Raw genomic sequence first — 9984 nt, 5'->3', positions numbered from 1 at the left:
GCACCAGCTCCTTCCGCGCCGGCCCCGCGGGGCGGCCCCGCTCCGCCTCCTGCGCGGCCGCGGCGCCTGCTCGGCACAGCCCCGGGCCGGGCACGCTCCGCCCGCCCGCTCGGAACAGCCAACGGGGAGATGAGAGCCCCGCCCGCTGCGAGTCCCGGCGCGGACAGGGCCGGGCCGCTCGCAGGGCGGGCGGTGCCAGGCGGGACCGCCCCACGCGGGACCGGACGCGGGGCTCTGAGCGCGGCCCCGCCACACCCCGGGCCCGCCCCCTCCGGCACAGACCGCGCCCCCCTTCAGCCCCAGCCCCGACCCTCTCCGGCACCGGTCCCGGTCCGGGCCCCGATCCCGGCCCCGCCGGACCCCGCGCTCGGCGCTGCTGCCGGTGTCTGAAGGTGGCCCTGCAGCAGCTCTTCCCCTCGCCTTCTCGTTCCTCGCCCTCCGGCAGCCCCGCGTGGATCCCTCCTCTCCGCGGCCGAGGAGGACCGGGTGGCCCGGGGGTGTTCGGTTGGATCCGGAGGGGTGGTGGGAGCCGGGGGCGTCCTGGCCAAGCCGCCGCAGGGCCCCCGCCCATCGTCTCCCCTCCCCGGGAGCTCCTGGCACGGAGCCCCCCGCCGGTACCGGGGCGGCTCCAGCGCCGGATGAGGAGACGGAAATCACGGCACAGGGACCACAGAGCCGGCGGCAAAACAAGTGGCGATATTGAAGTCAAAGACAGAGGAGCAGCAGCGACAGGAGCACAGCGGGTACAGCCATACAGAGCGCCTGGGATGCGCGGTCGGGACTGAGTAAAGGTTGGGTGGGGTTTTTTTTTCTTTTTCTTTCTTTTTAATTTTTCTCTTTAATATGTTGCAATTGCCCAGACTGGTCCAGTACGACATCTCAAACCTTACAGGGACACACAGCATGAAAACGCCCCCGGTGCAGGGCCGCGGGGAGCATTCCTGGCACGCTTTGGGTGCCAGTGCCACGGGCATCGCAGCGGGGCAGCTCTGCGGCACACGCCAGCACCGCTGCGGCGTGGGGATGGCTCAGAGAATGTGGGGCCGAGGAGTGCAGGGGGTCCACTGGAGGGGACAGGTTTTCCTGCAGCTGCCCTGCCGCCGGTTCCAGGCTCCATTCCCTGCACCACGGAAGAGGGAGCTCTCCTGGCTGCAGTGGTGCTGAGGGCCACAGCGCAGCCCAAAGCCGCACGAGGCAAGGATGGACACCCTGTGCCTGCGCAGCCAGAGCTCTGGCTCCTGGTGCTCTGCCAAGGGGTCCCTGCCAAGCCCAGTGGGTCTCAACCTGTCCGACAGTGGCAGCTGCAGAAGGATCTGCAGGAGGTTGCAGGGGAATGGAGCCCACTGGAGAGAGGAACATGTGGAGAGAGGGGCAGCAGTGGCCGGGTGCATGTGGGGGTCACCCCTGACATGCTAGCGTGCCCTTCCAGCTTTTTCAGACGAGGCACCTGCACGGGAGTCCTCTGGCCCTGTGAAAGGCCCGGAGCCCCTTGCACTCAGCCAGGGGCTCTGCCACATGGTAAAGCCCTCTGGAGCCCCTGCCCAGAGAGGTGCCCTTCCTACACCCCGAGGGGAGGGGATGGGCAGTGGGTGGGGAGGGGACGGGGGTCTCTGGGCACTGCGGTGGGCAGGGCTGCCTGGGCAGAGCTGCGGGGGCGGCTCCCGCGGCGGGGGCACTGGTAGACCTGCTACGCAGCCGGGGCAGCTCCCGCCACTCAGAAGGGCTCGATTCCTTCACAGCTGCCAGGGCAGGGCCAAGCACGGCTGGGGAGTCGCGGCCCTGGCAGGGGGGTCCCCACGCCCTGCTTGGCCCTGCACAAGCCCAAGTTGCCCGGTGTGGCCGTGGGCTGCCAGGTGCCTGCGACGAAGTGGGTCCCGGTCCCTGCCCCCCGCATGCACGTGGCAGCCGCCGGTGACCCCCGCGGCCGAGCAGATTTTCATGCTGTCTCCAGGGTTTGATATCAGCACGGACCAGTCTAACATCTCGCAGGTTTTTTTCTACTGGCTACTGGAATGCGCTCGTTTGGCTTAGGGGTCCTCGATGTCGAGAAACTCTTGCTTGGGGGGGGCCATGCCGCGGTACCAGGCACACGAGCCGTCGCTCCTCTTGATGCAGGCGTAGTGCTTCGCCTGCCGCCCATCCACGTTGTTCTTCTCCATCGCCCAGTCTGTCCAAAGACACTCGTCCGAGGAGGAGACGAAGCAGGGGATGGAGAGGCAGCGCGAGATCTGTGCACGACAGAGACTGTCACCCATCACCCCGGCGGGGGACACTGGGCCGGGAGGAAGCGGTGTGGGGCAGTTGGGTTGGGGGTCCTGCACAGCTCTGCTTTATCCACTCTCCCATCTCTTAACACAGATTCCAGGCTGACTCTGCACTGTGAGGCGTGCTGGGGACATGACCCTGATGCAGGGGGACTGAGGGAACTCCTGGGTGCTGGTCCCAGGGCTGGCCTCGGTTCCCAGCCAGAGGGAGCCAGAGGCTCAGCCACCCTTCCTGTTCTGCCTGGTCGTGCTGTCTCTGCACAACTTCAGCCTTGAAGGACAGGGAAGAGCATCTCCCCACAGAACCCACCCCTCCCTGGGGGCTGCAGATCCCCCTGGTGTGGGGCGTGTGGGGGACAGCCTGGTCACTCACCTTGCACTCGCAGCCCATCTGGTACCGCTGGTTTAGGCTCTTCTTCTGGGTTGGGGTCAGCGAGTCCCAAGTGGAGACCAAGTCGCAGAGTGTGATGTGCATCTTGCCGTTGCCCTCCGACTTGCCTGGGGAGAGGCCAGACAGACCACTCAGGGGGTCCCCCCCAGTGCCCCAGGACCCCAAAATTGACTCGAGGTGCCTGGGTCCCCTCACTGTGCACTGTCTCTGGTGACGCCCCAGGGAGCAGAGGCTCATCCCCCAGCTGCCCCCACCACAGCCAGGGCTGCCAAGTGTAGCCAGGACACGGCTGGGGGGTCCCCCAAGGGCTGGTGGTAGGAGCTTGAGGGATGGGGGGGGAACACGCCCAGGGAGCAGGCACACACAGCAAGTGTCTCCAGGGGTGGGTGAGGCAGCAGGGTCAGCACTGTCCTGGCACCCCTCGAGCCCCCTCCCCTGCAGTGCCCACCTGCGATGAGATACTCCTTCTTCCCGCCGGTGTCCAGCAGCCGGCCACACACGGCAGTCGACGGAGCCGTGTAGATGAACTCTATGTCCTGGTCGGGGCCCTTGAACATCTGGGGAGCAGAGGCAGGAGTGAGTGGCTGGTGCAGGGGTGCCCCGTCCCACTCAGCCTCCTGCCCTGATGTGCCCCGTTACCTTGATCTGCTTGATTTCATACTGGATGCGTTTGATCGGATTCCCGTATATGTCATTCCCCGAATCCACCTCCTTTGCAGAGACGGCCTTGGCTCGGATCACTGCAAGGGAAAGGTGAGGTAAGTGAAGGTGACCAGTCCCACTCAGCCCCTGCATCCCACAGTGATTCCCACACCCATAAGGGGCTACTGCCCACAGCAGACCCCACAGCCCTCCCCGCAGATGCTCAGCTGCCCACAGAGCCAACTGTCCCCTGCTGTCCCCAAAGGAACGGGGCTCTGGCACGCGCATGACGGTGACTGGCAGCATTGCAACAGCACCCTCCGGGTGGGTGATAAGGAAAGGTCATCCCAGGATTGCAGGGCCCTGCTGCCACCGCCTGTGCCAGACCGTTCACCCTTGGCCGGCGCTGGCTCGGGCTCTGATGGATTCCTGGGTGCAGGCTGGCCCTGCCTGGACTTGTGCCCATCACTCAGATGGCACAGAGAGTTAAAACCTGCCTGCAGTGTCCTGGGAGCACCGCGGTGTTTGTCCCACTGTCATTAATTAAACCAGTCCTTGACAAGGGCCCCATCCAGGTGCCAGAGTGGCCTGGCCGGGCCGGAGGAGGGAAGGGCAGAGGGAGCGATTTGGACAATCATCTTCGGGAAAGAATCACCTTACAGAGGGTGGCAGAGCCACGTCCCCGTGGCACGATCCCAGCTGCTCGCCAAGGCCAGTATGGGCACCTGCACTGCCCACCAAACGCCAGCACCTTTTGCTGGGGTCCCCAGCCTCACCAGACCCTTGCCAGCCTCTCTGCACCCAATGCTGGGAGAGCAAGGGTCCCAGGACAAGGCTGCCCTTGAACCCTGGAGCACGGGGTCCCTGTCCCACCACAGTGGGGTCCCAGCTGCCCCAGGGCGATGCTCCAGCTGATGGGTCCTGCCTCACGTGGAGCATCGTGCTGGGCAGGCGCAGAACCCACATCCTCCCAGGACTGGGGCCGCGGGTGTTGCTTCCTGCCCTTGCTGCCTGAAAAACAATCCGGGACACGGAGAGCCATGGCAGCAGGAGGAGGCAGTGAGGGCCCAGCCAGCAGCCCCAAGCAGCCTGGCCAAAGGCAACAGCCCTCCACACAGCACTGGTGGCCCTGGGGCGCTCCCAGCACTGGGTGCTGAGGGACAGGGTTGGGAGCCCCAGGGCCAGAGAGGTGCAGCACCCTGAGCCTGGGGATAGCTGTGCCACGGCAGGGTCCCTGCGGTCACGCTGCCAGCACAGCCCAGGATACACGATCCGGCATGTGAGTGCTCAGCACGTGGCAGTGACCCACAGGGCGGGCAGGGCGGGCAGCCAGCTCACCCTTACTCACCAGCTGGGACGTGGGGCTGGCTTGGTGCTGTGCTGGGTTGGGTTGCCTGGGTCCCCATGCTGAGCTCTGCAGCTCCCAGCCCTGCCTGGCTCCCTCCACTGGTGTGGGGACTGGAACTCCCAGGCAGCACTGGGGATGCTGACAGTGCAGAGGACAGTGGCAGCCCCAAAGCTGCATCTCCTGCTCAGCACTCTGAGTAGGGAGGAGGCCTGGCTGCAGGAGATGGGCTGGTAGGACTCCCCACTCTGCCAGGGTACCTCCATCCCATGGGAAGGCCAACCCCCTCTCCTGCAGGGCTCCCTGGTGCCCTGCCAGCCTCGTGTGTGCACCGTGGGGTGGGGGACAGGGAGCTGGGCACTCTCACAAAGTTCATCTCAGCTCAAGTCCCCACCAAAAATGTGCTGGGCTGGGAGCGGCCAGGGACGTGTGGGGGTCACCCACAGCTTGGCACAGAGGAGCTTCTCCCACCTGGCATGGCCAGGAGGGAATCTGACCGCGGTCTATAAATACTGCTGGGCATGGGGGCACGTGGACGGGCTATTTCAGCTGAAGGTCAGGGGGGCACAGCCACACGTGGGCACCACCAAGAACCAACAGAGCTTACTCTGGAAAGGTGAGGGTGGCACTAGCGTGAGCAGGGACCAGGGAAGAGGCTTCCTGAAACAGCTCTCCCTGGTCAGGGGGGGCACTCGCTCTGAGCGGGGCTGGGGGATGCAATGGCTGCTGGTACGGGGGCTGCACTGGAAGCTTTCCCAGCCGTGCTCCCATCCCTTGGGAAGGGCTGGGCTGTCCAGGCACACTGGCAGCATCTCAGCCGTGCCTGAGGACAGCGCCCACTCCTCTGTCAGCAGCGTGCTGGGGCCGCTGCAGGCACGGGCCACCCCCATTGCCCCTCGGCCCTGCGGCCGCTGTGTCCCCACGTGTGCCAGGCCCTGTGTGTCGGCACCTTAACTTGGGTGCAACCAGTGCCGGCCCCATGGCTCCTGTGTGGGGAATGGTTACTGGTTCAGTGGGCTCCAGCCTTTTCCATTCACGTGCTGATGAATCACTTGACAAAAATGCAGCCCAATTCTGGGCGGATTTGTTCTGAACAGTGCGGCTTTGTGGAGGGGACGGCCGCGCTGTGCTTTCCCCGCCAAGACCCCACGGTGCAGCCAAAGCTGCTCCGCGCCCGCCAGGAACCAGGGTGGTGGGGAGGGCAGCCACAGGGATGGTGGAGAGAGCCCCGAGGAGAGCCCGGGACAAGGAGACTGGGTGAGGGATGGAGGAAACCCCTGGGTGCACAGGGACCAGCAGTTAGACCTCCCCAAATGCCAGTGCCCCCACTGGCCATGACACCCACCCCTCCTGCTGCCAGCCTGGGCAGCCACCAGCTCCAGGAGCAAAGCTGGGGACACACACAGTCACTCAGTGCCACAAACCCACCAGGATGTCTCTCTGGACTTGCCAGTTGTGAGGTTTATCCACCCTGGCCCCACACGGGGTGCCCCAGCTCAGGACACTGCTGTGCCCACCTGTTCCCCACGGGCAGAGAGGCAGCACAAAGGACCCTTAGCCCCAGGCCCCCTCCTCCCAGCCTAGGGTGTCCTGACTGGCTGCCCCTTCCTCCACCATCCCACCCCAAACCCCTCCAAGCTGCCCTGCCCACAGCTGCCCAGGAAGCACCAGTGGCCATGGACTGTGGAGGCTGCACCCAGGAGGCTGCTGCCAGGCTGGATGCCCAGGGAACAAAGCTCCCTTCTCCTGGGCTGCTGGCAGCATCGGAGCAGAAGAGCCGGCTGCCAGTGCCAGCACTGTCCGTGTCCCACCCGGCACTGCCAGCCCAGGCACCCGTCTCCCTAGTGAAGGCAGCCCCGGGGTCATTCCAGCCCCGCTCGAGCCCGGCAGAGCTGCAGAGCCGGCAAACCACCCCGGCAGGGACTCCTGCATCCCAGCGCTGCCCGGCACACGAGCGACAACCACCCCACGAGTGCCTGCCCGCACCCCAGCAGCCGCAGGGGCGGCGGAGTGGGTGCCCCCGCCCCGGCACAGCGGATTAGAGATGCTGAGGCTGGAGGTGCGGGGCCGAGCAGGGCGGTCCCGCAGCGGGGAGGCAGCGGGGGCTCCCCGGTGCCCGTGGGGCCGCGGGTCTGCCATGCCCGTGGGGGCTCCCCGGTGCCCGTGGGGGCTCCCCGGTGCCCGTGGGGCCGCGGGTCTGCCATGGCCGCGCGTCATCCCGGCCGTGACGGAGCGCAGGGAGCCCAATCAGCGCGGCCCCCGCGCCCGCCCACGGCCCCTCCGCACCGAACGGCTCCGGCCGCCGGGGCGGCACCGGGCACCGGCAGTGCCGGGCCCCGCCAGGCTCGGCGGGGTCTGCAGGCAGCCGCACCTCCCCGGCACGGACGGCTCTCACCACTCCCACCAAACCTCCTCCTCTGCGCGGTCCTCACTGGCTGCTGGCAGCCCCCACACTTCCTGTGCCCCCGTCCCGAGGAACCGAGCACTGGGATGACTGGAATCGGCACGATACTGCCAAGGGCCGCAGCCCAGGTGCCCCCGCTCTCCCCTGCCCCATCGGCCCCTCCGGGAGTGGTGCTGCCACGCAGGGCCAAAGCCACGGCCGTGCCCAAAAGGGCTGAGCATCACCCCCCTCCCGCTCCACAGCCCCACGCTGCTCCAGAAGGGACTGAGCAGAAGCCAGGTTTCCTGCTGTGGCCCCTGGCCTGGTTGTGGCCCCCACCAGGCAGCCGAGCATCTCCTGCAGTGGAGTGGCCCTGCCAGAGCACCTCCAGTCCCCAGTGCCCAGGCACGGCTCCAGTGAGGGATGGTGGACGGGGCAGCCCCAAGCCCTGCAGAAACCCCCTGCACATCTCACTGGCCAGGCTGCGCAAGTGTAGGCTGGCAGGTCACTTGTTCCAAGTCACCAGCTCCAGTGACACAACACCCAAGGCCCTCCATGACCCCCAGGCCCTCAGACACCCCATGTCCAATGCAGAGTTGCATGGGCCTTCCCCTGCACTGCCTGGAAGTGCAGCCCTGGGCTGCAGCTGCTCCAACCCTGCTCCAGAGCAGAGCGATTGTAGGGCAGGTGCAAGGGCAAAGGGGCCATGGGGGGGCACAGAGGGGTATGGCAGGCACTCCCCATGCTATGGAACAGGGATGCCAGCCCCCGGGCCAAGACCCTACAATGCACTCACCCTGATCACCTCTACTGAGGGCTGACTGTGAGCCTTGGGGCCCACTGGCCACCTCGGGTGCACCCACCCAGCACCACAGGACATCAGCCATCCCCACACCACCACATCTCTGTCAAGGACCCAGCCTGGACATGGGCCCCTCCAGCCACAGCAGCTGGGAAGGGTCCCGGCAGCACCAAGGGCCCCACACTGTCCCTGGGCTCTGCACACCTGCAGGGATGGAACTGTCCGAGGAGCATCCCAGCTCCAGAGAGCATCCAGGGGGAAGATGAGAAGCAGCAAAAGGCCAGGGATCACAGGATAATCCCAGGACACGCCCTGCTCCATCCCCAAAACCAGCACTGTCCCCACATGGACCCACACAAGGCACAAGTGACATATGAGCATCACAGGGCACCTGGGCTGGGAGCCAGAAGGTGCCAGTGCTGCCGGCAGCACAGACGGGAGGAGGCTGCCCTGGCAGGATGGGCTCCGGGCACTCGCAGGACAGGCACCTGCTGAGGGTAGTGGGGCAGCAGGAGACCAAAGCCCAGCCAGGCTGTGCCCTCCCAGGGGACGGTGGAGGCAGCTGGGGCCGCCAAGACAGACGGTGACTCAGCAGCTGAGTCAGGGCTGAGCCGGCACCCCACGACAGGCAGTGAGTCACAAGTGCCCCGAAAGCTGATCCTGACAGGAGTGTGATGGGAAGCCACAGCCGCGCTGCCAGAGTGGGCACAGGGCATCCTGCGGGCCAGGGACACCAGCTCCAGAAGCACCTCCAAATATCCAGTGCTCCATTTTGTCTCAAATCCTCCCTGTCCCCAACGTGCCTCACTGTGAGGCTGGGCAGAGCCGGGCGTGTGGAGCAGCAGCCAAGTGCTGCAGGAGTTGCCCTCACGGAGGAGAAAGGCTAGGATTGGGTTCTGGGAGGCGCAAGGGAAGCCTGGGAATCTGTCAGGAGCATCCTGGCTCTGGAGCAAGGGAGAGGGCAGGGCCATCCAGAGGTTGGGGCTGCCTCAGTGTTTGGGAATGTTACCTCTCCAGCTGAGCCTGGGAACGGCCCCGGGAAGGGAAGCGCCGGGAACTGGGGCCGGCCTGTTCGGTTCATATGTTAAAATTTAATAAGGGCATTATTCATAGAAAGAGGAATCCAGATCCCGGCGCTGCCAAGCCCTCCCTTTCAGCAGCATCCAAGCCGAACAAAGTGGGACGGGGGAAAGGAAATGCCTGGAAATAAGGAGTAGACGGGGGTGACCAAGCCCGTGGCGGTGGCTCCCGGGGCCGGGGGCTCCTCCGGGCTCTGGGCCCGTGCCGTGGCCGTGCTTGGAGGGCCCCAGCCGCCCCCAGGCCCCAGCCCCGCGCTGCCACGTACCTCCGCGGTGTCATCAGAGTCGGGGGAGGCCGGGCCCACCCGTGTCACTCACCGGGGAGGCGGCCAGTGGGGACCGGCCTCGGCGGAGCCGAGGGAGGGATGGGAGGGATGGCGGGCGCGGGGGTCCCCCCGGGACGGCGGGAGGCGCGGGGAGGGTCGGGCACAGCCCGGACGGAGGGACCGCGCCCGGCCGCGCATCCGCGCCCGCCGACACACCCCCGGGCCGGGCCGGGGCTGCGGGCAGGTGCCGGGAGTCGGGGGGCTCTGCCCCCTCCCCGCCCGCCCCGCGCCAACTTTCCGCCCCTTCCCCCGCTGGGAAGTTGGCGCGGGCCGGGCCGGGCGGGGCTGGGGCCGGGGGTCCCCGCGGCGCTCACCTACGTCGGCGTTGCAGAAGGCCTGCTGCGGGTGGATGGGCGAGCAGCTGCAGGCGTCGGCCGGGCGGGCCCTGCCGAGCAGCAGCACCGCCAGCCAGGCCAGCAGGCTGGGCAGCGCGGCGGGCATGGTGCGGGGCTGCGGGCTCGGCACCGGCCCCGATCCCGCACCCACCGCCGGGCCCGGCCGAGCCGCCGCCGGGAACTTCGGTCCGGCCGGGGCGGGCGCTCTGCGGCCGCCGCTCCGTTGCCTCCACGGAGCCGTTCGCTTCCTCCCCGCCGCGCTCGGCCTCGCTCTTTAACGTGCTCCGGGGATCTGCTGCTCCTCCTCCGCGTGGCGCGGGGCCAGCCCGGCTGCGCCCGCCCTCCGCGGGATGCGGCTCCGCCGCGACCGCCGCCCCCGCCCCGGCACGGCCCCCGCCGCGGGCACCGGCGGCCGCC

At 67.3% G+C, this 9984-nt stretch overlaps 1 protein-coding gene and 1 long non-coding RNA gene across 3 annotated transcripts; both read right to left on the bottom strand.

The window, feature by feature from the left end:
• Positions 1-675: 675 nt before the first annotated feature.
• On the bottom strand, positions 676-9890 carry TIMP2 (TIMP metallopeptidase inhibitor 2). Of its 2 annotated transcripts, XM_027707212.1 has the most exons (5): positions 9547-9890; positions 3295-3395; positions 3104-3212; positions 2638-2762; positions 676-2228 (listed from the first exon to the last, which is right to left on the bottom strand). In XM_027707212.1, the coding sequence occupies exons 1-5, from the start codon at positions 9671-9673 to the stop codon at positions 2028-2030; spliced, it is 663 nt and encodes a 220-aa protein (XP_027563013.1). In that variant the 5' UTR covers positions 9674-9890; the 3' UTR covers positions 676-2027. The 2 variants fall into 2 exon arrangements, with proteins under 2 accessions (XP_027563013.1, XP_027563012.1); XM_027707211.1 differs by lacking the exon at positions 9547-9890 and having other exon boundaries at positions 3295-3600.
• On the bottom strand, positions 8899-9257 carry LOC113979932. Its single transcript, XR_003538023.1, has 2 exons — positions 9173-9257; positions 8899-9027 (listed from the first exon to the last, which is right to left on the bottom strand). It is a non-coding gene; the product is annotated as an uncharacterized LOC113979932 (long non-coding RNA).
• Positions 9891-9984: the final 94 nt, after the last annotated feature.

The sequence above is a fragment of the Neopelma chrysocephalum genome, unplaced genomic scaffold (assembly GCF_003984885.1).
Source record: "Neopelma chrysocephalum unplaced genomic scaffold, ASM398488v2 Primary Assembly neopelma1_90629, whole genome shotgun sequence".
Taxonomy (NCBI): domain Eukaryota; kingdom Metazoa; phylum Chordata; class Aves; order Passeriformes; family Pipridae; genus Neopelma; species Neopelma chrysocephalum.
This window is presented reverse-complemented; position numbering and strand designations above follow the sequence as displayed.

Excerpts from the sequence above, each read along its gene's own strand:
- TIMP2 (XM_027707211.1), bottom strand. The coding sequence starts at position 3,585 with ATGCGCGTGCCAGAGCCCCGTTCCTTTGGGGACAGCAGGGGACAGTTG. Across the intron at positions 3,213-3,294 it reads ATGAAATCAAGCAGATCAAG|ATGTTCAAGGGCCCCGACCA; the intron begins GTAACGGGGCAC and ends TCTGCTCCCCAG. Across the intron at positions 2,763-3,103 it reads GAAGGAGTATCTCATCGCAG|GCAAGTCGGAGGGCAACGGC; the intron begins GTGGGCACTGCA and ends GCCTCTCCCCAG.